The 27,315-nt window shown below is 35.7% G+C and overlaps 1 protein-coding gene across 1 annotated transcript in view; it reads right to left on the bottom strand.

Moving 5' to 3' along the window:
* Positions 1-27,315, bottom strand: part of MALRD1 (MAM and LDL receptor class A domain containing 1) — a 956,759-nt gene that overhangs the window by 264,719 nt on the left and 664,725 nt on the right. The window contains exon 30 of the mRNA XM_064284901.1: positions 84-212. Within this exon, the coding sequence (XP_064140971.1) occupies positions 84-212 (129 nt within the window). The remainder of the gene's footprint in view (positions 1-83; positions 213-27,315) is intronic.

Below are 27,315 nucleotides of genomic sequence, written 5' to 3'. Positions count from 1 at the left end.
CTATCAATGCTAATATGTTTCTCTACTAATAAAGTTAAAATCTGTGCTGAACTCATTGCCTTACATCAAAAAGACATACTTACTGCAGTGAGCTTCATCAGACCTGTCAGAGCAGTCTGGTTTATAGTCACAAACAAGGTGGGATGCAATACACTTCTTGTTGTTGCACAAAAAGTCAGTGGCTTCTGGACAAACCTCAGACGTCTCTCCCACTGGGGAAAAAACAAGAAGAGTATGTTGTCAGTATCTTCATTAAATTTGAGTACTCCTTTTAGTTATTTTACAGATTCCACACTATTCAATAAGTTAGTGATTTTCTTTAATACTCTTTTAGAGAAGTTTTAGGTTTACATAGAAATACAGAGTACCTGTGTACTCCCTTCACCCCTGCTACACAGTTTCTCTTATTATTAACATCTTGCAATAAATAGCATGACACATTTTTTGCAACTGATGAGCCAATATTGATATGTTATTATTGTCTAAAGTGCATAGCTTGTATTAGGGTTGAATATATTTTTCTATATAAAATATAGAATAAGAAGACATAAAGAGAAATCCAGTCAGTGCTTTAATTGCAAACACATGATATCGCTTGTCCACCATTACAGTATCATGAAGAATAGTTTCACTGCCCTTAAAAATGCTCTGTGCTCCACCTATTCATCCCTCTCCCCTCTCCCTCGGCCCCTGATAAAAAGTGATGTTTTTACTGCCTCTATAGTTTTGACTTCTCCAGAACATCATATAGTTGGAATTATATGCAGTGAAACCTGTAAGAGCCAGAAATCAACGGGACTGCCTTGTTTTTTGGGTCTCGCAAGTCTTCCGCCTCTGACAAGGCACAGTCTTACCACTTTTCTGTCACTTAGAGGAAAATATTTGAGTTTTCCTTCTCCGAGAGGTTCCCACCTTACACAGGTTCCAGCTTTTGCAGGTTTTACTGTAGTACGTAGCTTTTTCAGGCTGTCTTCTTTCACTTAGCAGTATGCCACATCTTTTTTGTAGCTTCATAGCTCATTTCTCGTTTGTTTTTAATAATATTTTATTGAGTTTTGGTGAAAATTTATACAGCAAGTTTGGTTCCCATTTGACAATTTCCACACAAATTGTCCGTGACTTTAGTTACATTCATCATAATATGTCAACATTCTCTTTGTGTTTTGTTTATTCAATTTCTAGTACTCCAGGTTCCCTGCCCTCTTATCTTCTCATCTTTGTCTTTAAGTAATTATTGACCTTTTGGTCTCATACAGATGGTTTTCAATTGGTGCACCAATCTTATGGGTAATATCCTTTATTCTGTGTGCCACTCTGCTATTTCACTAAAAGTTGATCTCAGGTGATAGGCTTGGTTCTAGGTTTAAAGAATGTCTCAGGGTGACAGTCTTGTGGAGTCCTCTGTTCCAGTTTGTCTAGCTTTTTTTTTTTTTTTGAAGAATTTGAGCTCCACATTTTCTCCCATTCTATATGGGACCATCTATTATGACCCCAGTCACAATGATCAGTGTTGGTAGCTAGGCACCATCTAGTTCTTCTGGTCACAGGGTAGATGACATCATGGTTCATGTAGACTTGTTTCTTCTCTGAGCTTTTGGTTACTTTCTTAACTCTTTTGCTTCTGGTGAGTACCGTCCAGTAGTCATATCTTAGATGCGCAAGCTTTTAAGACCCCAGACACTACTCATTTCGCTAGGATGGAGAACATGATCTTTGTGAACTAACTATACCATGCCAGCTGACCGAGTGGTCCCATGAGACAATGGTCCTAAGCCGTCAAACCCAGAAAACCAATCTTGGAAGGTGTTTGGCTATGTCTGAGGAGTATCTGTGTTTATGTCTTCAATAAATATATGTGCCTGTACCCACATATTTGTATTTAAAAATTTTTTTTATATATGTACTTCTCTCTGTCCTCATGTATGTATACACTTCTTCCTAACCATATACATATTTGCCTATACCCATCCATGTGTGCTCAAACACTCTTTTTTTTTTTTTTAATATATCTTTGTAGGAGTTGTTCTCATCTTATATATATAAAATTTTTTAGTACAGGCAACATCTTCTCTCGAGCAAGTCTTAGTGACATCATTTATTTTGATTGTGCTATGCCCACTATACTCATATCTGGTGCCACTTTTCCCACCACCAAAAATAACAAGTCTCTACAATAAAAAGTATACTTTCCCCTTCTCCCTCATCTCCCTGGAAACCACCAATGAACACTGGTCTTTCTATATACATCTATTCTTGTCTTCTTATAAAAGAGGGATCACACAATGTGTATCCTTATATGCTTGACTTATTTCACTTAGCATTATGACCTCCAGGTCCATCCATATTATAATATGTTTCAAGGACTCACCATTGTTCTTTATGGTTGCATAATATTCCATTGTATGTATTTGCCACAATTTGCTTATCCCTTCATCCGTTGATAGACACTTCAGTTGTTTCCATCTATTTGCTGTTGTAAATTAAGCAGCAATGAAATAGGTGTGCGTTTGTCTGTTTGTGTCATTATTTTTAGGTCTCTAGGGGTTTTTTTTAGGGTTGCTGTGAGTCAGAATCCACTTGATAGCAATGGGTTTGGTTTGGTTTGGGGTTACGGTATGTACCTAGGAGTGGGATTGCTGGATAATAGGTTTGGTCTATTAGCAGTTTTTTGAGAAAGCACCATACCATTTACCATAGTGATCTACCATTTTACAGTCCCACCAGCAATGGATAACTGTTCCAATCTCCCCACATCCTTGCCAACATTTGTTGTAATCTGTTTTTTCAATCAGTGTCACTTTAGCTGGAGTGAGGTGGTATCTCATTGTAGTTTTGATTTGCATCTCTTTAATAGATAATGATCGTGAGCATTGTTTCATGTTTTTGTTGGCTACTTGGATATTCTCTTTGGTGAAGGTTCTATTCATGTCCTTTACCCATTTTATGATTGAGTTGTCTTTTTATTGCTGAATTATTGCAGTTTTCTATAGATTCCATAGATTAGATCCTTAACTGATAAGTTGTTTGCAAAGATTTTTTCCCAGTCTGTAGGTTGTCTATTTACTCTTTTAATAAAGTCTTTGATGAGCACAAGTTTTTAATTTTTGTGGGGTCTCATTTATCTATTTTGTCTTCTATTCATGCATTTGTTCTTATGTTTTAATCCTATTTTTACAAAAAATTAGGTCCCATAGTTTTCTTCCAGAAATTTTATGGTTTTAGACTTAACATAAGGTCTTTGATCCATTTTGAGTTAGCTTTTGTATGGTGTGAGGTATGTGTCTTTTTTTTTTTTTTTTTTGCAGATGGATATTCAGTTTTGCCAGCAGCATTTATTGAATGCACTTTGACCTCTTGTCAAAAATCAGTTGTCCGTAGATGGCTGGGTTCTCAATCCTATTCTACTGATCTATGTGTCTATCATTGAACCAATACCAGGCTGTTCTGATTACAGTGCTTATAGTATGTTTTGATATTGGGGAGTGTGAGGCCTCCTGCTTTGTTCTTTTTCTTTCATATTGCCTTAGGTATTCAGGTTTTCTTTCCTTTCCGTATGAAGTTGGTCATTCGTTTCTTCCATTTCAGTAAAGAATGTTGTTGGGATTAGTATTGGGATTGCATTGTATCTGTACATTGCTTTAGGTAGAATTGGCATTTTCACTATATTAAGTCTTCTAATCCGTGAGCATGGGATGTCTTTCCATTTTCATAGGTCTCTTTTATTCTCTTGTAGTAGCGTCTTATAATTTTCATTGTATAAGTTTTTCATGTCCCTGGTTAGGTTGATTCCTAGATATTTTATCAATTTGGGGGCTATTGTAAATGGTGTTGTTTTCTTGATTTCTTTTTCAGAGTATTCTTTGTTAGTGTAGAGGAACCCAATTGATTTTGTGTGTTGTTCTTGTACCCTTCAACGTTGCTAAATTCTTCTATCAGTCCCAGCAGATTTCTTGTGGAATCTTTAGGGTCTTCTATGCACATGATAATGTCATCTGCAAATAAAGATGGTTTTACTTCTTCCTTTCCAATCTTGATACTTTTTTTTGTCTTATTGTGCTTGTCTTATTGTCTCTTTCCTGCCTTATTGCTCTGACTAGGACTTCCAGTACAATGTTGAATAAGAGCAGTGGTAATAGGCATCCTTGTCTCATTCCCATTCTCAGAGAGAAGGCTCTAAGCCTCTCTTCATTGAGTATAATGTTGGCTGTTGATTGGCATATATACACTTAATTATGTTGAGAAATTTCCCTTCTATTCCTATTTTGCTGAGAGTTTCAGTCAGAAAAGTGTGCTGAATTTTATTGAATGACTTTTCTACATCAATTGTTATGACCATATGCTTTTTTCCTTTATTTATGTGAATTACATTTATTGATGTTCTAATGTTGAACCACTGTTTTCATCCTGGTATGACTCCTACTTGATCATGGCATATGATTTTTTTTGATATGCTGCTGAAGTCTGGTGGCTAGAATTATGTTGAAAAATTTTGTATCTATGTTCATAAAGGATATTGGTCTGTAATTTTCTTTTTGTATATGATGTTTTTCAATTGTTTAGGAATCAGGGTTATGCAGGCTTTATAGAAAGTGTTCATTAGTATTCCTCCCTCTTCTGTGTTTTTGAAGAGACTGAGTAGGACTGGTGTCAACTCTTCTCTGATTGTTTGGTAAAATTCCCCAGTGTAGCCATCTGGTCCAGGGTTTTGTTTGTTTGTTTTGTTTTGTTGTTGCTGTTGTTGTTAGGAGTTTTTTGAAGACATCTTCAATCTTCTCTTTTGTAAAGAGTCCATTTAAATTTTCTTCCTGCTTTTTGTTAGTTTGGGTAGGTAGTATGTTTCTAGGAATTTGTTCATTTCATCTATGCTTTCAAATTCATTGGAGTTCAGCTTTTCATAGTAACCTGTTATGATCTTCTTTATCTCTGTTGGATGAGTTGTAATGCAACCAGTTTCATTTCTTAATTTGGCTATTTGCTTCTTCTGGTTTTTTTCTTTTGTCAGTCTAGTCAGTGGTTTGTCTATTTTATTGAATCTTTCAAAGAACCAACTTCTGGTTTTGTTGATTCTTTCTATTGATTTTTTTTTTTTAATTTCTGCCCTGATGTTTATTATTTCCTTTTCTCTGGTTACTGTTGGCTCATTTTGCTCTTCCTTTTCTATTTGTTCAAGTTGTCAGTTTTATTTAAAGATTTTGGATATTTCTTCTTTTTTAATGTAGACATTTATTGCTATGAATTTCCCTCTGCGTACTGCTTTTGGTATATTCCAAAGGTTTTGATATGTTATGTTTCCATTTTTGTTTGATTCTAGGATTTTTTTAATTTCACTTTTGATTTCTTCTATAACCCAATAGCTTTTTAGTAGTGTATTATTTAGTTTCCATGTATTTCTTTTTTCCTTATTTTTCCTGTTCTTGATTTCTAGCTTTATACCATTATGGTCGGAGAAGATGCTTTGCATGAATTCAATCTTTTTAAATTTGTTGAGATTTATTTTGTGTCCTAGCAGATGGTCTAGTCTGGAAAATGATCCATATGCACTGAAGAAGAACGTGTATTGTTCTGGTGCTGGGTGGAGTGTTCTATATATGTCTGTTATGTCCAATGGCTTATAGCTTTATTTAAGTTCTCAATGTCCCTACAAAAGAAAAACCAAACCTACTGCTGACAAGTTGAATCCAACTCATAGCAAGCCTCTAGGACAGAGTAGAACTGCCCCATAATGTTTCCAAGGAGCAGCTGACAGATTCAAACTGCTAACCTTTTGGTTAGCAGCTGAGCTCTTAACCTGTGCCACCAGGGCTCCTCGTATGCCCATAGAATCTCTTTATTCCTGTATAAAAGTGCTTACAACCTCTGTCTATCACTCTAGGATCTAAGCTTCTTAGAAGCAGCAATATTTCATAACATTTTCCTAGACCTAACACAGCACCTAACATCCCATTGGTGCTCAATAAATGTTGGTTATAATAATTGAAGGAATAGTGGTTTCCCACAAAGGGGATATAGAAAAGTGAGTTGACAGGGAATTTGGAAAGTTATTTGTGTATTTGAATATCATTTTCACCAATATGCAGGCAAATGACAGTATTTTACAGGTTCAAAGTGACTTTGATTAAAGATCTAAAAACATCTTTATCAACTTCAACAAATTACAGCTTAGCAATTCCTTTGTTACATAGATTATTGTAGGTTTAGAAATGGTGTCCCTTGGGTGGGTGTGATTTGCTCAAGGTTAGGCATCATTTCCATGAACGAAAAGAGTAAAACTCTTTTCCATAGTTTTCCATAGTTTCTGGATCATTTCCACAATATAATAACTGAATAAGGGAAGACCGAAGAAGAATTGACACCTTTGAATTGTGCTGTTGGTGAAGAATATTGAATATACCATGGACTGCCAAAAGAACGAACAAACCTGTCTTAGAAGAAGTACAACCAGAATGCTCCTTAGAAGCAAGGATGGCGAGACTGCATCTTATATACTTTGGACATGTTGTCAGGGGGAGTCAGTCCCTGGAGAAGGACATCATGCTTGGCAGAGTACAGGGTCAGCAAAAAAGAGGAAGACCCTCCATGAGGTGGGTTGACACAGTGGTTATAACAATAGGCTCAAGCAAAACAATTGTAAGGACGGCTCAGGACCGGGCAGTGTTTTGTTCTGTTGTGCATAGGGTCGCTATGCGTGGGAACTGACTCGCTGGCATCTAACAACAACAACAATAACTGAATACTGGATGTTTTTCAGAAATATTTTACCAATGAAATTTAGTCTAAGTATGAAGAATAGAAACATGGCATTTAAGACAATACCAAAAATATGAACTATGGGTATCAGTGAGGTAAAGAAGTAAGGATCATGTTCACTGAATAGTTTAGAAACTTTCCCACGCAATTTTAATTAACACTCATGAGAATTTAGTTAACCCAGAGCACCAAGTGGACATTATTCAAGATGCAGTTCTATGCCTTTTGATTATTTTATTTTTCTGTATGATAGATACAAAGCCATATAATTGCTCCATAGGGGAAAATGTATTTTGGCTTCAGTCTAAATAACTGGTTCTTTAGTTTTTTAAAATATGACTAAAATAGACTAAATTTCTAAGTGAGGTTTATTTTCCTTAAAAATATAGAATAACAAAACATGAAATCAAGCCAGTGCTTTTTACTGCAATAAGCTGAATATTGATTAGAATTTTCATAGTATACTAGCTGAAAGAAAGAACAAGAATAAAAATAGCTCACATATCAAAAAGAAGTAGATATGCTTCAAGACAGCAATATAATCAGTCAGACTGACTTTAGAAAAATGTCATAGTAAATTGTAAAGTTATGTTGGTGAGAGATTATTTTGCTCGTGTATAGCCATTGTTCTATTTATTCATTTGTAAAAATTTCAAAAGCAATAACTATTAATCTAGTAGTATGAAATGAGAGATAGTCTCCCATAGTCTATGTTTGTTGATACAAGAATGGAAGGAACATTGGTGCTCATTAACAGAGAGTTGAAAATAATCTGGTTAGCTGATTAGGGAATACGAAAAAACTAGATTAAATATTGACTTTAATAAAAAAAACTGACATGATCTCACTAAATATGAAATACCTAGAATAGGCAAATGCATAGAGATCAAAGTTTAATAATGGTTACCAGAGGCAGGAGGGAAGGGGAAAGTGGGAGTCATTGTTTAATAAGCATTAAGTTTCTGTTAATGGTGATGGAAATTTAGCAACAGATATTGATGGTGGCTGCACCACATCATTGATGTAGGTGATGTCACTGAACTGTACATGTGAAAAGTATTAAATAAGCAAAGGTTGTGTTACTGATATTTTTACAACAATAAAAATAAATTGACAGAGATCTAGAGACCTAGAACAAAAGCATGCTAAATTCAAAGATTTTACAATAGAAACAAATAAACGAACAAAAAAACCCTTGCCATTGAGTTGATTCCAACTCATAGCGACACAACAGAACAGAGTAGAGCTGCCACATAGAGTTTCCAAGGAGCAGCTAGTGGATTCGTATGGCCAGCCTTTTTGGTTAACATCCAAACACTTAAACTCTGCGCCACCAGGGCTTATTTACAATAGAAAGGGTCTGCAAAATAATGTAGTAATAAGGAATGAATATTTAATCCAGTAAAAGCTGGAGTCAGACGAAAACTCTAGAGTCAAACTGTCACCAACCCGAAGCTGACACCAGTAAAACACTGGTTTTTCCTACTTTGAAAGAGAAAACTGTTAAAAATGTCCATGGCCCTATATTTTTTACAATTTGGATTAGAATACTGTTTCTTGTTTTGTTCTGGTTTTGATTTTTACAGAGTTCATTGAAAGCTAATAAGGCGTTGTTGAGTCAGTTCTGATTCACAGTGACCCCAGGTACAGTAAAACAAATCGATGCTCCGTCCAGAGCATCTTCACAATCATTGTTATGTTTGCACCCAGTATCGCATCCACTGTGTCAATCTACCTGTCTGAGGCTCTTTCTCTTCACTCACCCCCTGCTTTACCAAGTATGATGTCCTTCTCCAGGGACTGGTTCCTCCTGATAACGTGTCCAAAGTATGTGAGATGAAGCCTCGACGTCCTCCCTTCTAAGGAGCATTGTGAGCTAGATACAATCATTTCACTGATTGTATTCTTGGGTAAACACTTTGGTTGTGCTGACTGCTAATCTAAAGGTTGGCAACTTGAACCCACCTAATATCATTGCAGAAGAAAGGGCTGGTGATCAGGTTCTATAAATATTTACAGCCAAGAAAACCCTGTGAAGCAGTTCTACTCTGTAACACCTGCGGTCACCATAAGTCAGAATGGACTCCATGGCAATAAGTCTGTTTTGTTTTTTTCAAGTGATGATATTCATTATGCACTGAGATTTTAGACTGCAAATTTCACCTGAGTATGCCCACAGAAGCAGCAGTCAAGGAAAGAAAACGACGCATTGCACTGGGCAAATCAGCTGTGAAAGATCTCTTTAAAGTGTTAAAAAGCAAACATGTCACTTTAAGGATTAAGGTACACCTGACCCAGGCCATAGTGTTGTCAGTTGCCTCACAGGCATGTGAAACCTGGACAACAAACAAGGAAGACTGAAGAAGAATTGATTGCTTTGAATTATGGAGTTGATGAAGAATTCTGAATATACCATGGACTGCCAGAAGAATGAACAAGCCTCTCTTGGTAGAAGTACAGCCAGAATGCTCATTAGAAGCAAAGACGGTGAGATTTTATCTCACATACTTTGGACATATTATCAGGAGGGACCAGTTCCTGGAGAAGGACATCATGCTTGGTAGAGAGTCAGTAAAAAAGAGGAAAATCTTCAATGAGATGGACTAACACAGTGGCAGCAACAATGGGCTCAAACATAGCAATGATTGTGAAGATGGTGCAGGACCAGACAGGGTTTCGTTCTGTTGTACATGGGGTCACTATGGGTCAGAACCAACTCAATGGCACCTAACAACAACAATATGCATTTTTAGGAGCCTTGGTGGTGCAGTGGATAAGAGCTCAGGCTGCTAACCAAAAGGTCGGCTGTTTGAATCCACCAGCCACTCCTTGGAAACCCTGTATTGCAGTTCTACTCTGTCCTATAGGGTTGCTATGAGTTGAAATTGACTCAACGGCAACAGCAACAAACAGGCTATGCATCTTTAAGCTACTTTGTCAGGAAGAACATACCAAATACATAAAGGCTATAAAAGGTATGACAGGCATAATACTGCCTTTGAAGACCATGTCATTTAATTGGCAAATCAATCCATTTGCTTTTGGAATTGATGAAACAGAAACAATTAAAATTTATGTGCTACTATCTATATGTGGGAGAGTTAGTGTGATTCTAAATAGAGAACTTCCCAATGATTTAGCAAATTTATCTAGAAAGTTTCTAAATAAATATGCACCTGTATGCACTGAAAGCACAAAGAAAGTTCTACTAGAAAAAAGGATTTTCATTAGCCTAGATCAGAGATGTACTTGAGTGACCAAGGGGAATGAAACTGATTAGGCATAAGTGGGCATGCCATTCCATGTAATATTGAGAACTTAGGTCTTTTGGTTCTTGAAATGTAGGTTGACCATTGATTTGGTATGGCAGTAAATGGGAAAATGAATTTTGTTTTGTTTTGTTTTGCTTTAAATGTTTTCATTGTAAGAACAATTTAAATACATTACAGTAAATACAGGGGAAAATAACATTCGCAATCTTTCCTTTTTTAATACAAGGTCTTTTGATATTTTATTGCATTTTTATTACCTTTTCATTTTTTTCCCCAAATTTTTCAATACTTACAATCACAGGATACACACATATTTTCTCTTCCTTGTTATACTGATTGTATCATAAACACTTTCCTTTGTTGTTATCTGATTTTCACAGTTGTTACTAACACCTACATAATAAATTAAAGACTGAATAAATATTAATTTCCTTACCAATTCCATCATTCTTGGATTATAATAGGGTTTTCCAATCATTTTATACTTAAAAAAATGCATTTAGCTAATTCATATTTAGAAGTATGTATGTAAGACAGACACCTAAAGTGAAATTATTGGGTCAAAAATATTTATCAACGGATTAGTACTTTTTTTTAGGACTTTCAGTTCTTACCAATAATTTGCTTTCCAAAAGGCCACACTGATTTAAATGATAACCCATGAGGAGGCTGAACATCACCGCCCAAAACTTCTACCTTTTTTCCTAATTGATCCCTATAACATGATTCCTTATGACTGTTTTAATTTACATTTATTTGATTATTCTATTCATTGTATTTTTTTTTGCTTTAAAAAGTATCTATCCTGCTCTATAAATTTATTGTTTTTATCTATCATCAGTTAATTTAGTTTGGTCCACTTATTTTCTTATTGACGTGATTATTATATTAGCCAACTGTGTGTTAAAACAGTAGGTTCCTGACCATAAATATGGGGTAATGATCTTATCTCCAGATTTACACAATATTCACAGAAGAAATTTTGTACCTGTTCCTAATCTAAATTCCTCACTTTAGAGATTGGTACTTGAAGTCCTGTGAGATTAAACATGGTGCCCAGATTCATAATACTATAATAAGGACCCAATGCACGGGATTTTAAACACCGTGTTTATTCTCCCATTCCTCTTAAAAGATTAATTCAGAAGAGTACATTGTAGCTGGGAAAATCTTAATCCAGAAAAAGCAAAAAAGAAGGTGTTGCAGTAATACAATAAAAATGTTATCAGTGAGCTGAAACTGGCCTTGAGGAAGGCAAATAACAAAATTCACAAAAATATAGATGGGGATTCAATAGGACTTGGAGATCAATGGGTGCTGCTGGCAAAGCTGAGGTTATAGGAAAACAAATGCAAGAATTAAGAGTATATGTGCCAGGACTTTCTTGCCAGAACTTGTTGCTGGTCTTTTACTGAAATATCCACAACCTCATCCAAGTCCTGCATATTCTCACCCAAATTTATGTTCCGATGTTGGATAAAAAAAATAATTTATTTAAAAAAAGGAATCAAAGACAAGATAAAAGATAGAGGTATGAAATTGTTGTTAGTTGTCATCGAGTCAATTAGACTCATGGTGACTCCATCTGTTACAGAGTAGAACTGCTCCATAAGGTTTTCTTGGCTGTAATCTTAATGGAAACAGGCAGCCAGGTCTTTTCTTCTGTGGTACTGCTGGGTGGGTTTGAAACAACAATCTTTCCGTTAGCAGTCAAGCACAAAATGTGCTATTTATAGACCTTAAAACAACATAAATGTTCTTGTCTCATAGAAGTCTTATGCCATCTTTTCTTCAGATCTTACAGTTTTAAAGTACTTTGGAGATGGATTTAGTATTGTCCTCTTGTCTTATTTCCTTTTCTTTTCCTAAGTATTTTTTGATGGTATTGTGAATGAAATTGTTTCCTTAACTTCAATTTTGGATTGTTCCTTGTGAGTCGGAATCGACTTGACGGCACTGGGTTTTGGTTTTTTTTAGTGTATAGAAATGGAGTTGATTTTTGTATATTGATCTTACATCCTGCAACCTTGCTGAACTCATTTATTAATTTTAAAATAGTTTTTAGTGGATTCCTTAAGACTTTCTCTACATAAAATTATGTCCTCTGTAAGTACAGATAATTTAACTTCTTTTCCAATATGGTTGCCTTTTATTTCATTTTATTTAGTTGTTCTATCCATTATTAAAAGTGGAGTATTTAACTCTTCAATTACTGTTGTTGAATTGTCCACATCTCCATTATTTCTGTCAGATTTTGCTTCACGTATTTTGGAGCTCTGTCGTTAGGTACATATGTTTATAATTTTTACATCCTGCTGTATATTGACCCTTTCATAATTTAAAATTTTCTCTGTTTATCTTCAGTAACATTTTTTGTTTTAAAGCCTATTTTGTCTGATATTAGTATAGCCTCTCCAGGTTTTTTACAGTTGATGTTTGCATGATATATATTTTCCTTCCTGTTGTTTCCAAATGTTTGTATCATCACATCTAAATTGTGTCTCACTTACGCAGCATATAGTTGGATTGTATGTTTTATCCAGTCTGATAATCTCTGCCTTTAGACAGAATTGTTAAATCTGTTCACATTTAATAATACAATTGATATAGTTGTTTTTGTCTGTCATTTTACTTTGTGTTTTCTATATGTCTTATGTCCTTTTTTCCTTCTAGTCCTTCTTTGCTACTTTGTTTTGCGTTATGTAAATATCTTATAGTGTAATATTTTAATTCCTTTAATGATTTTTCACCATACTTTATTACATTATTATTATTATTTTTTAGTGGCTCCTCTAGAACTTACTTTATATATCTTAACTTGTTAGAATGTATTTCAGGTTTATAAAAAATTAATTCCAGTAAGATTTAGAAACGTTGAACCTATATAGTTCTATTCCTTCTTCCTCATTTTTGTGCTATTATTATTATACAAATTACATCTTCATATGTTACAAGCCCAACAATAATTATTGTTTTGTATAATTTCATATTTTTTAAAGAAATTGAGAGGAGAAAGGAATGCTAGTATATGTTTATAGATTTCATGTTAACCTACTCGTATACCATTTGTGGTTTTCTTTATTTGTTCCTATAGATTTGAGTTACCATCTGGTACCATTTCTTTACTCCAATACAGCTTTTCTCCCATCTACCTTCTTTGTGCTGTTATTGTCAAATACATCATATTTCTAAAAGTTAAATCCACCAGTACAATTACATATGTAGCACTTTACACAATTGCTGTTTAATCAGTTAAGAGAAGAAAGGGAAATATGCTTTCGTATTGCCTTTTATAATTGAATAATTACCTTTACTAAGGCTTTTTGTTTTTTCACATGGATCCATACTGTCTGAAGTCATTTGCTTTCAGCTGGAAAAAGACTCTTTAATATATTTTTTAAAGGTGGGTCTGCTAGTCATGACTTTCTCTGTTTTTGTTTACCTAGGAATGTCTTTTTTTTTTTTTGCCTTCATTTTTTCATGTATATATAATAGACTTTATTTTTAGAACAGTTTCAGATTTACGGACAAGTTGAGCAGTTAGTATGTAGAATTTCCATATACCCTGCACATAATTTCCCATGTTGTTAACATCTTACACAAATATCATGCATTTGCTGCAATTAATGAACTAATTTTGATATATTATCTTTAACTAAAGTCCATAGTTTATTCAGATTTCCTTAGTTTTTACCCAGCTCCCTTCTTCTTTTCTGGGCTCTTATCTAGGATACTACATTATATTGAGTTGCCTTGTTTCCTTAGTTTCTCTTTACTATGACAGTTCTCAGACTTTCCTTGCGTTGATCACCTTGAAAAGTAGTGGCCAGGTATTTTATAGAATGCTACTCCACTGGAATTTGTCTGATACTTCTTGTCTGATTAGTTGATGTTCTGTGTTTTAAGAAGGAAGACACAGGTGAAGTGCCATTTTCATCACATCATATCAAAGATACATACTATAAATAAGGTTTATCACTGTTCATATTGAACTTGTTCACCTGACTGAGATAGTGTTTGTAAGGTTTCTCCATTGTCATGTTACTTTTTTTTTTTTTTGCCCTTCCCATACTGTACTCTCTGGAAGAAAGTCACTGTGTGCTGCCAACATATAGGGAGTGTGGACTTATGTTCTTTCTTCTTAAGAGGGGAATATCTACATAAATTATTTGAAATTCTTCTGTATTAGAGGTTTGTCTCTTCCTTCTTACTTATTAATTTATATTATGCCTATACCACTTTAATTATCCTGTTGCTCAGATAGTTCTACCTTTGACTCATTCTGTCTTTTTGTTAGCACCTTATCCCTTCAAAATACTCTCATCATTGTAGGCTTTTTTAAAATTTTATTTATTTTTAGCAATTTCTTACTTTTAGCACTGTAAGATGCTCCAGGCTCATCTTGTATAGTTCCCACCCCAGCCCTACAGAACCAGGCATCTCTCCAAGGAGCTGTTGTTCCTATTATTGGAGAATGCTGTTAGAAACCAAGTTTTGAGTGTTAGGTGCACTTTTTGCTACTGAGGTGACTGGGGTGTCATTGCTTCTAGGACCTCTTCCTTGACAGATAAAGGAAATATACATGTGTATACAAACTCACATACACATATAATAATAATACATATTTCTATATATAATCATATTTATGTATATTTAACTAAACATGAGTTCAGACTGATGTCTCCAATTCTAATCTATCACCACATGTATCATTCTAGCCTCTTCTTGCTTAAATGTAAATTCTCATTGCAGCAATAGACTGTCCCCCACCATCTGCCATTTACTTACCTATTTCTTCCATTTATTATTCAAGTTTACCTTTATAACAGTATCAGAACTGTTAATGCATATCTGTATAAGAAACAATTTTTCAACTAGAGTACAGTGCTTATTTCCAGTTCCTGTTGCCTTTAGTTTTACAGATTCCCTCATCTTCATTTTTGAAAAGCAGTTTTTCTGAATAAAATTTTTTTTTTCTGAACTTTAAGTGAAATTTTACAGCTCAAGTTAGTTTCTCATACAAAAATTTATACACACATTGTTATATGGCCATAGTTGCTCTCCCTATAATGTGACAGCACATTCCTCCTTTCTACCTCGGATTTCCCATGTCCATTCAACCAGCTGCTGTCCCTTTCTGTCTTCTCATCTCACCTCCGGACAGGAGCTACCCAATTAGTCTTGTGTATCTACTGGAGCTAAGAAGCACAGTCTTCACGAGTATTGTTTACAGTCCAGTCTAATCTTTGTCTAAAGAGATGGCTTCAGGAATGGTTTTAGTTCCGGGCTAACAGAGAGTCTGGGGGCCATGTCTTCTGGGGTCCCTCCAGTCTCAATCAGACCATTAAGTCTTGTCTTTTACTAGAATTTGAGTTCTGCACCCCACTTTTCTCCTGTTCCATCAGGGACCCTCTGTTGTGTTCCCTGTCAGGACAGTCATTGTTGGTAGCCAGGCACCTTCTAGCTCTGGTCTCAGGCTGGTGGAGTCTCTGGTTTGTGAGGCCCCTTCTGTCTCTTGAGCTCATATTTTCCTTGTGTCTTTGGTATTCTGCATTATCCTTTGCTCCAGGTGGGTTGGGATAAATTGATGCATCTTAGATGGCCGCTTGCTAGCTTTTAAGACCCCAGACACTACTCACCAAAGTGGGATGCAAAACATTTTCTTAATATGCGTTGTTATGCCAGTGGACATAGATGTCCCCAGAAACCATGGTCCCCAGATCCCAGTCCCTGCTAAATCTGTCCCTTGAAGTGTTTTGTTGTGTTCAGATAACTTATTAGCTTTTGGGTTAGGCCAGTTGTGCTGACTTCCCCTGTATTGTGTGCTGTTCTTCCCTTCATGTAAGATAATTCTTGTCTACTATATAGTTAGTGAATTCTCTTTTCCCTCCCTCCCCACCCCAGTAACCATCAAAAAATGTTTTCTTGACTTATTGTTATACTGGCCTCATACAATATTTGTCCTTTTGAAACTGACTAATTTCACTCAGCATAATGCCTTCCAGGTTCATCCATGTTATGTTTCATGGATTCATCTTTGTTCTTTATCATTGCATAGTATTCTATCGTGTGAATATACCACAATTTGTTTATTCATTCATCCGTTGATGGGCACCTATGTTGTTTCCATCTTTTTGCTATTGTGAATAGTGTTGTAATGAACATGGGTGTGCATATATCTATTCATGTGAGGGCTCTTATTTCTCTAGTGTATATTCCAAGGAGTTGGATTGCTGGATCGTATAGTAGTTCTATTTCTAGCTTTTTAAGGAAGAGCCAAATCTATTTCCTAAGTGGTTGTACCATTTTTACATTCCCACCAGCAGTATATAAGTGTTCCAGTCTTTCCACAATCTCTCCAACACTTATTATTTTATGGTTTTTGGATTAGTGCCAGCCTCGTAGGGGGTGATGTGGTATCTCATTACGGCTTTGATTTGCTTTCTCTAATTGTTAATGATCGTGAGCGTTTCCTTATATACTGTTAGCTGCCTGAATGTCGTCTTTGGTGAAGTGCCTGTTCATATCCTTTGTCCGTTTTTTAATTGGGTTGTCTTTTTGTTGTTGAGGTTTTGCGGTATCTTTTAGATTTTACAGATTAGACCATGATCAGATTTGTCATAGACAAAAATTTTCTCCCAGTCCGTAGGTTGTCTTTTTACTCTTTTGGTGAAGTCTTTTGATGAGCATAACTGTTTGATTTTTAGGAGTGCCCAGTTATCTAGTTTTTCTTCTGATGTTTGTGCATTGTTAGTTATGGTTTGTATTCTGTTTATGCCATGTACTAGGGCTCCTAGCATTGTCCGTTTTTTCTACCATGATCTTTATTGTTTTAGATTTTATATGTAGGTCTTTGATCCATTTTGAGTTGGTTTTTGTGCATGGTGTGAGGTATGGGTCTTGTTTCATTTTTTTGCAGATGGATATACAGTTATGCCAGCATCATTTGTTAAACAGACTGTCTTTCTCCCATTTAATGGCCTTTGAGACTTTGTCAAATATCAGCTCATCATAGGTGGATGAATTTATGTCTGGATTCTCAATTCTGTTCCTTTGGTCTATGTATCTGCTGTTGTACCAGCACCAGAATGTTTTTACTACCGTGGGCAGTATAATAAGTTCTAAAATCAGGTAGTATGAGGCCTCCCACTTTGTTCTTCTTCTTCAGGAATGCTTTACTTATCCAGAGCCTCTTCCCTTTCCATATGAAGGATGAAGTTGGTGATTTTTGTCTCCATCTAATTAAAAAATGCCATTGGTTTTTGGATCAGGATTGTACTGTATCTGTAGATAACTTTGGGTACAATCGACATTTTCATAATGTTGAGTCCTCCTATGCATGAGCAAGGTATGTTTTTCCACGTTTGTAGGTCTCTTCTGGTTTCTTGCAGTAATGTCTTATAGTTTGCTTTGTATAGGTCTTTTATGTCTCTGGTTAGATTTATCCCTAAGTATTTTATTTTCTTGGGTGTTATTGTAAATGGTATTGATTTGGAGATTTCCTCTTTGAAGTTCTCTTTGTTGGTGTAGAGGAATCCAACTGATTTCTGCATGTTTATCTTGTATCCTGATACTTTGCTGAAATCTATTAGTTTCAATAGTTTTCTTGTGGATTCTTTGGGGGTGTTCTGGGTATAAGATAGTATCATCTACAAATAGGAATACTTTTACTTCTTCCTTACCAATTTGGATGCCCTTTATTTCTTTTTCAGCCTAATTGCTCCGGCTAGAACTTCCAGCACAATGCTGAATAAGAATGGTGACGAAAGACATCCTTGTATGATTCCAGTTCTCAAGGGGAATGCCTCTAGACTCTCACCATTAAGGATGATGTTGGCTGTTGGCTTTGGATAATGCCCTTTATTATGCTGAGGAATTTCCCTTCTATTCTTATTTTGCTGAGAGTTTTTTATCATGAATGGTTGTTGGACTCTGTTAAATGCCTTCTCTCCATCAATTGATAAGATCATGTGGTTCTTGACTTTTGTTTTATTTATGTGATGGATTACATTGATTGTTTTTCTAATGGTGAACCATCCCTGTACACCAGGTATGAATCCCACTTGGTCACAGCGAATTATTTTTTTGATATGTTTTTGAATTCTACTGGCTAGAATTTTGTTGAGTATTTTTGCATCTATGTTCTTGAAGGATATTTGTCTGTAATTTTCTTTTTTTATGGTGTCTTTACCTGGTTTTGGTATTAGGGTTATGCTGGCTTCATAGAATGAGTTTGGGAGTATTCCATCCTTTTCTATGCTCTGAAATACCTTTAGTTGTAGTGGTGTTAACTCTTCTCTGAAAGTTTGGCAGAATTCTCCAGTGAAGCCATCAGGGCCAGGTTTTTTGTTGTTGTTATTGGGAATTTTTAAATTATCTTTTCAATCTGTTCTTTTGTTATACATTTATTTAGTTGTTCTATCTCTGCTTGTGTTAGTTTGGGTAAGTAGTGTGTTTCTGGAAATTTGTCCATTTCCTCTAAGTTTTCAAATTTCTAGCATACGATTTTTCATAGTATTCTGTTATGATTCTTTCAGTTTCAGTTTGGTCTGTTGTGGTATCGCCCATCTCATTTTTTATTTGGTTTATTAGCTTCCTCTCCTGTTTTTCTTTTGTCAGTTTGTCCAATGGTGTGTTAATTTTGTCGATCTTTTCAAAGAATCAGCTTTAGGTCTTGTTAACTCTTTTAATTGTTTTTCTATTTTCTATTTCATTTACTTCTGCTCTAATTTTTATTATTTGCTTTCTTCTTGTGCCCGAGGGCTTCTTTTGATGCTCTCTTTTTATTTGTTAGAGTTGTAGGGTTAATGTTTTAATTTTGGCCCTTCTTTTTTGATGTGTGCATTTATTGCTGTAAATTGACCTCTGAACATTGCTTTTACTGTGTCCCAGAAGTACTTGTAGGATGTATTTTCATTCTCATTTGATTCTGGGAATTTCTTTATTTTGTCCTTAATTACTTTTATAAGCCAGTTATTTTTAAGCAAGATGTTGTTCAGTTTCCATATGTTTGATTTTTTTCCTTGCTTTTTCTGTTATTGATTTCTACTTTTATGGCTTTAAGGTCAGAAAAGATGCTTTTTAATACATCGATGCTTTGAATTCTGTTAAGGCTTGTTTTATGGCTCAATATGTGGTCTATTCTGGAGAATGTTCCGTGTGCTTTAGGAAAAGAAAATACACTTCGCTGCTGTGGGTGGAGTGTTCTGTATGTCTGTGAGGTTGAGTTGACTGATCGTGGCATTTAGATCTTCTGTGTCTTTATTGAGCTTCTTTCTGCGTGCTCTGTCCTTCACCAAAAGCAGTGTGTTGAGGTCTCCTACTATTATTGTAGAGCTGTCTATCTCTATTTTCAATGCTGTTGGGGTTTGTTTCATGTGTTTTGGAGCTCTCCCATTGGCTGTGTAAACATTTATTATGGTTATGTCCTCCTGGTGTATCGACCCTTTACAGTGTTCTTCCTTATCCTTTGTGGTGGATTTTACTTTAAATCTATTTTGTCAGAGGTTAATATTGCCACTTCTGATCTTTTTCAATTGTTGTTTGCTTGATATTTTTTTTCCATCCTTTGACTTTTAGTTTATCTGTGTCTTTAAGTCTAAGGTGTGTCTACTGTAGGCAACATATAGACAGATCATGTTTTTTAATCCATTCTGCCACTCTCTGTCTCTTTATTGATGCATTTAGTCCGTTTACATTCAGTGTAATTATTGATAGGTATGAGTTTAGTGCTGTCATTTTAATGTCTTTTTTTGTGTGTGTTGTTGACAGTTTCTTTGTTCCACTGAATTTTCTTTGCTGAGTCATTTTTCTTTATGTATTTTCTTTTCCTCTTCTTTGTTGTTTTTGATTTTGTATTTACTGAGACTTTATGTTTTTCTTGTTTTTTATTTTTTTTGTGTAGGATTGTTAGTTTCCTTTGTGGTTACCTTAATATTTACCCCTATTTTCCTAAGTTTAAACTAATCTTTTATTTCTTTATACCACCTTGACTTCATCTCCGTATAAAAGATGTATGACTACAGTTTTTAGTCCCTCTTTTTTGTTTTAATGTTGTCATCCTTTACATATTAAGGTTTCCGTTTCCCTATTTTCAGCGTTAGCTTTGACTTATTTGTGACTTTCCTATCTGGGTTGATATCTGGTTGCTTTGTCCAGTGTTATAGTCTTGGGTTGTTATCTGATATTATTAATTTTCTGACTGGAGGACTCCCTTTAGTATTTCTTATAATTTTAGTTTGGTTTTTGCAAATTCCCTAAACTTCTGTTTATTTGGAAATGCCCTAATTTCACCATCATATTTGAGAGATGGTTTTGCTGGCTATATAATTCTTGGCTGGCAAATTTTTTCCTTCAAAGCTTTACATATGTCATCCCATTACTTTCTTGCCTGTGTGGTTTCTGCTGAGTAGGTTGAGCTTAGTCTTATCGACTCTACTTTGTAGATGACTTTTTGTTTTTCCCTAGCTGCTCTTAGAATTCTCTCTTTATCTTGGTTTTGGGAAGTTTGATTATAATATGTCTTAGTGACTTTCTTTTGGGATCAACCTTGTGTGGGGTTCGATGAGCATCTTGGATAGATATCTTCTTGTCTATCACGATATTGGGGAAGTTTTCTGCCAAAAAACCTTCAACAATCCTGTCTGTGTTTTCTGTTATCCCCTCTCCTGTTCTGGTACTCCAATCACATGTAGGTTATTCCTCTTGGTAGAGTTTCATATAATTCTTAGGATTTCTTCATTTTTTAAAAATTCTTTTACCTGATTTTTCCTCAAATAAGTTGATGTCAAGTGCTTTATCTTCAATCTCACTAATTTCAACTTCCAGTGCCTCAATTCTGCTCCTATGACTTTCTATTGAGTTGTCTAATTCTGAAATTTTATAGTTAATCTTCTGGATTTCTGTTTTCTGTCTCTATGGATTCTTGAAGCCTGTTAAATTTGTCATTATGCTCTTCTATAATCTTCTTAAGTTCCTCTATTGCTTTGTCTGTGTGTTCCTTGGCTTGTTCTGCATTTTGCCTGCTCTCCTTCTTGATCTCTTGAAGAGTTTCGTATATTAATCTTTTGTATTCTACCTCTGGTAATTCCAAGAAATTATCTTCCACCAGAAGATTTGTTGATTCTTTGTTTTGGGATCTTGCTGAAGGCATCATAGTCTATCCTTTTATGTGATTTGATATTGACTGTTGTCTGTAAGCCATCAAAAAGTTATTATATTTATTTATTTTATGTTTGCTTACCATGCCCTAGTTTCTTGTTCTGTTTTATTTTGATATGTCCAAATAGGCTGCTCATGTGAGCTAGTTTAATTATTGGTGCCTTTGAAGCTCTCATCTCCTGTCACCAGGTGGTTAGAACTCTTACTAGGTATGTGAGTCCAGGTGTCTATTTGCTTTTCTTGTATGGATTCAGCTCAGGTGTCCAGGCAGTCAGTCACCAAGTGTGTGGTGCAGGCTCTCACCTACAGCCCTAGGTGAGCAAGGGAGGGGTGATTGGTGTGGACATAGGTGTCTGGCTGCTGTAGGGGGTTATGCACTGAGCTAGGCAGGCATTGACAGCTGCCCCTGAGTGTCTGGGAGGGAAAGTGTGTGCCTGTTCCCTAGAGAATGTAGGTGGGTGGGCTTTGTAGTTGGACTGTGGGCACCCAATACTGTTGGCTATATTGCCTGGGAGGCATCACTCATTCTTGGACCCTGTCACTGGTGGCTCAGTGGCATGGATGGAGCCACCAGTCCTCAGGCCCCTGATGTGGGTAGGTAAAGACCCTGCCTAATGGGCAGAGTGGTGTCAAATGTCGTGAACCTGCCACTCAACCATATAGCTGACACAGTTGAAGTAAGGCTTCAGGTATATACCTTGTAGTGCTGTGCTAATGAGAGCCTACGTTGTTGAAATGGGCCCACATAGGTCTACGTAGGGGTGAAAGGCATGCAAAGTCCATTGACCCCTTATGCCTGTGCCTAGGCAAAGGTGCTGTGCCTGCCCTGAGTTCCTGGGTTAGGCGAGCTAGCAGATTATTTTTCCTGTTTGTTAATTTGTCCCCTCTCCAAGGCCAGGAGAGTGGCTCAGGACACTTGACGGGTCCTACTCCTGGCCCAGGGGACACGGTAATCTCTGAAGCTGGCCTGGAACCTGGAGCAGAGCTGGGAGGGGTCAGGTAAAAGGGAGTGGGCTTTTCCCAAAGGGGTGTTTTTGATCTGTGAGGTAGGTTAGGTGCATGTACTTATCTTTTGCTGGTTGAGCACCGCTTTTCACTGGTTTTGGAGGGTTGAACAGATCCTCTGCTGCTTAGTCTCTTCCAATGTGGAAAATATGTCTAGAAAACCACTGCTTACCTCACCGTGCATGTCTGAGGATCCAGCCTTCAGGGTACCAGTTCCTGCCAGGTCAGGCCTGGCAACTCCTCACTGCTTTTGAACCATCTCTCCCTCCCCCTGCCACTCAGTCTGGTTCCTCAACTGTGCCTTTGATGTTCGGGGCTTTTAGATTGCCATATATGATTGATTCACTTGTTTTTCCAGGTCTTTGTTGTTAGAGGGATCACAGGAAGCATCTGACTACTCCACCATCTTGGCTCTGCCTCTGGATAAAATATTTTTGATTGACAGGTTTTTTTTGTTTTCTTTCAGCATTATGAATATGCCATCGCACTGCCTCTGGCCTCCATTGTTTCTGGTAAGTCTGCTGTTGATTTTCTTGGGGCTCCCTTGTATTTGACTTATTGTTTTTCTCCTGCTTCTTTGAATATATTCTCATTGTCTTAAGTTTTCAATATTTTTATTTTGATGTGTCTGGGTATTGATCTTTTTATATATATATTTTTTACCTTCTTGTATGTGTAGATAAATATTTTTCATAAAATTTGAGTTTTCAGTCATTATTATTTGAATATTTTTCTTCTCCTTTCTATTCTCTTTCTGGTAATCACGTTATATGCCTATGTTTGTACACTTAACGGTATCCCATATTTCTCTGAGATTGTTCATTTTTCTTCATTCTTTTTCTCTCTGTTCTTCAGATTGCAAAAGCTCTATTGATCTATCTTCAATTTCATTAGTTCTTTGTTTTGCCAGTTGCAATCTACTGTTGAGCCCCTTTAATGAAATTTTTACTTCACAAGAGGAAATTTCCTGCAATTTGCATTTGGTTCTTCTTACTAATTTCTATCTCTTGTGGATATTCCGTATTTAATGAGACATTGTCATTACAATTTCTTAAAGCACCTGTTGTTTAGTGCTTTGAAAATATTCATAACAGATGACCTGATGCCTTTGTATGCCAAGTTCAAAAGGTTCCTGTCTGCCTTTTGCCTGGATCATATTTTTCAGTTTCTTTGTAATTCTCATAATTTTTATTGAGAATTGGACATGTTAATCAATATATTGTAACAACTCTGAATACTGAAGCCCCTCAGCCACCCCCTGTGTTTGTTTTTGTTATTTGTTTAGTGGCTTGGCTAGCTTATTTTACTCAAGTCCATTTCCTCCTCATTGTGGAGCCTCTGACCTCACTCCTCATATTGTGCAGACTTAGGCATGTGCACAGTGTTTTCCTGGGATAATAATGGGTTTAGCAGAGCTCTATTTAACTATCTCTTTCTCTGATCTTTCTGTTAAGCTGTTTTTCTTTGTTGGTATCTCAGCCGGTTGTTAGACTCCATGACTGTCCAACTGATTACTCTCCTTTATGACAATATTCCGGAGTATATATTGCTCCATAGTCTGATTCAATTAAATTAAATTCTATTGTGTGTGTGTGGGGGGGGGGAGCTGGGGTCAGTGTTTGTGGACTTTTGTTTGTTTTTGACTTCAGGGAGGCTATTCTTAGCTGTTTCTTTCATTTGCCTTTTCTGATAAACTAGCTGACCTATAGTTTAGCTTGATTTTCTCATGGAGCTACTAGTCTCCTCCTAATTACTTACCATGAAACTCTCCATTCTTTTTGAGAGCACCTTTTGGCCTGAACATCCTCAAACTTTTTAAAATAAAGTCAGATTCCTTGGGGAGAGCTTTTGAGCTCTCTGTTTTTGTGGTCTGCTTTTCTCCTCTGGCAAAATGTCTTGGCCACTGCTCTGGAGCAGGGAGCAGTGATAGTGGCCCTCTTGCCTCAGAGTGACACTACTGGTCTCTGAGAAGTGTCTGACTTATTTTTCTCAGCAAAATGTTTTCAAGGTTCATCCACGTGGTTGTGTTTATCAGAACTTCATTTTGCCTTATGGCTGAACAATATCTCATTGTATGTGTATACCACACATTGTTTATTCATTTGTCTGTTGATAGATACTTGGATTGCTTCCACCTTTGGACTATTGTGAATAATGCTTCTATGAACATTGGTGAACAAACATCTGTTTGAGTTCCTGCTTCTAGTTATATTCCTAGGAGTGGAATTTCTGGGTGTTTATGGTAAGTCTATTTTTAACTTTTTAAGGAATTGCCAAACTGTTTTTCACAGTAGCGGTACCATTTTACATTACCAGAAGCAATGTATGAGGTTTCCACCTTCTTCACAACCTCTCCAGTACTTGCAATATTCCATTTTTCTGGTAACAGCCATTCTAGTGGGTATAAAGTGGTGTCTTATTGCGATTTTGATTTGCAATTCACTGATAATTAATGATGCTGAGCATCTTTTCATGGACCTATTGGCCATTTGTATATCTTTGCTGGAGAAATGTCTATTCAAGTCCTTTAGCCACTTATTAAATTGGGTTGTTTATCTGTTTGTTACTGTAAATTTAGTTATTTTTATTTTAAATTCTGTTTATTCTTTTTTTAATGTTTCTTGTTTTTGTATTATAGTTCTGACAGCATATGGTCCTAATAGCATAAATTCATACTTGATTCTGTACTGGCCTTGAGGCTTCAATAGTCAAAAAACTTTAAATATTAATTTGTTGTTTTCATGTTCTCATTCTCACATCATTAACTTTACTATATGTGATGTAGCACAAGTTTAGCATTTTGGTTTCATGCTGGCAGTTCCTGTTTTTGCCTCTTTTTATTTTTCCTCCCAAGCTTCTGGACAGACAGCAAATTTCTCTGAGGCTTCCCTAGCTACAAGACTTTTTCCAGTCATGGAAAGGACCAAGATTTACACAAAGGATTCACATCTAGCTCTCCTATTCTCATCAATTAAAAAACCTGGCCCCCATCTACAATATTCTAAATTCAGTTTCCAAAATCCCTTAGGCCATTATGACATTAGCTTTCACCTATGACTCATGTTTTGATTTCCTTCTTTGGCTTTGGTTACAAGACAGAGAAATTTCCCTTTCTTCTTTAAATTTCAGCTTACAGTATAAATAAATGCTTTCTTAAAATATTTCACTGTGTTTGTAGTGAGCATCAAACCTATCCAGTGATATGATTTTGTTAATCATTATTTAGACCAACCATTTAGGTATTATATTCAATAAGTATAAACTAACCCAGTGCCTTCAAGTCAATTCTGACTCATAGCGACCCTATAGGACAGAGTAGAACTGCCCCGTAGAGTTTCCAAGGAGCGCCTGGCAGATTCAAACTGACGACCCTTTGGTTAGCAAACTAAACATTTTAAAAATAGTTAAAATCTTATATCATAAATTCTAATAATAACCTTAAGAAAGCTCCATCAATCTCCAAATTATTCTTCTTATTTAATACAAAATTTATGCTAATGGCATATAGTGTAAGAGCAAATACAGGCCTCAGAACTCCCTCAAAATTGGCATATAATTTTTTTTTCTTGTAGTCACTTAAAAGTTAACATATATGAGCATCTGAGTAATATTCATTAAGACAGAAACATATGGATTTATTTATAACCCTAGTGGCTGGAAAAGAATATTTTCCATAAATGTGGTTTCTTTTTCTTGTTAATACATGGAGTTTCCTTATCATTTGTCTGATTTGACTTCTAGATAAATTAACTTTGGAGAGTTTTTATGGTAGGTATGTTTTCAAAGTTCTATCATTCCAAGTAAAAGTTTATCTTTAGATAGTGTTAGTAACATAGGACAATAAATAATGATTGCTAATGAGCAGGAAAAAAAATGTGGATTAAAATAATCATTGGAACCTACATTCTCATAAAAGCTCTGTAAGCTTAGGAAAGCCAATCGACCTTGATCATCTAAAAGAGGATAATAATCACCTCCTCATACACATATATGCTTATATCTAGCAATGCCATCAATTTAAAATCCTTCATTTATTCATCCTAGAAACATATAGGAAGCAACTGTCAAATACTAAGGTGGGTATTGAGAGTTCTCACCTTCAAAGAATTTACAATCTAGTGGTGAAACAGATTAGTAAAACGGTATGATTAATGTGATAACTAAGGATATTCATGCATTATTGTCACAGGACAAGAACAGTAGCCTTAGGTTGTATTGGTGGGTTAGTAAATATTTGATGGCCTTTCAAAGTGAAAGGTGATTAAAAAGACAGGAAAGAAAGAAAACACCAAAACTGATGTCATAGAAGACTCTGAAACTTTTTTTTAAGTGCAGAGTCATTAAAAAGAATGGAAGAAATAATGAAGTAAAGAGTTGAACAGAAAGATTCAAAGGGTGGCTTGAAAAGGTAAAACATAATATTATAATGAAATGTGTTTAGACCTGGAGTTAGAAAACCAAAAAGGAATAACACAATTAGGATTTCTTAACCTGAAAGAACTGAAGACAAAATTCAAGCCTCAAGTTGCAATATTGAAGGAATCCATGAACAAAAACTGAATGACTCAAGAAACTTCAAAAGAAGACAGAAAGAACATACAGAATCACTATACCAAAAATATTGGCTGATGATCAACCATTTCAGGACGTAGTATATGATCAAGAACTGCCAGTACTAAATGAAAAAGTTCAAGTTGCACTGATCACACTGGCAAAACACAAGGCTCCAGGAACTGACAGAATACCAATAGAGATACTTTATTAAAATAGAGGTTATAATGCTGGAAGCAATTACTGCCAGAAGCTCAAGCCAGATTCAGAAAAGCATGTGGAATGAGACATCATTGTTGATGTCACATGGATCTTGGTTGAAAGCAGAGAATATGAGAAAGATATGTGTTCTATAGACCACACAAAGGTATTCAAATGTGTAGATTATAACAAATTATGGATAACATTACAAATAATGGGAATTCCAGAATACTTAATTGTATACATGTGGAACTTGTACATGGATCAAGAGGCAGTCATTTGAATGGAACAAAAGGACATTGAAAAAAAAAGTGTGGAAGGGTTGTATCCTCTTAGCTTACTTATTGAATCTGTATGCTAAACAAACAATACAAGAAGC

This window comes from Loxodonta africana, chromosome 4 (genome assembly GCF_030014295.1).
Source record: "Loxodonta africana isolate mLoxAfr1 chromosome 4, mLoxAfr1.hap2, whole genome shotgun sequence".
NCBI classification, from domain to species: domain Eukaryota; kingdom Metazoa; phylum Chordata; class Mammalia; order Proboscidea; family Elephantidae; genus Loxodonta; species Loxodonta africana.
Note: the sequence above shows the minus strand (reverse complement) of the source record. Positions and strands in the feature narration are given on the sequence as shown.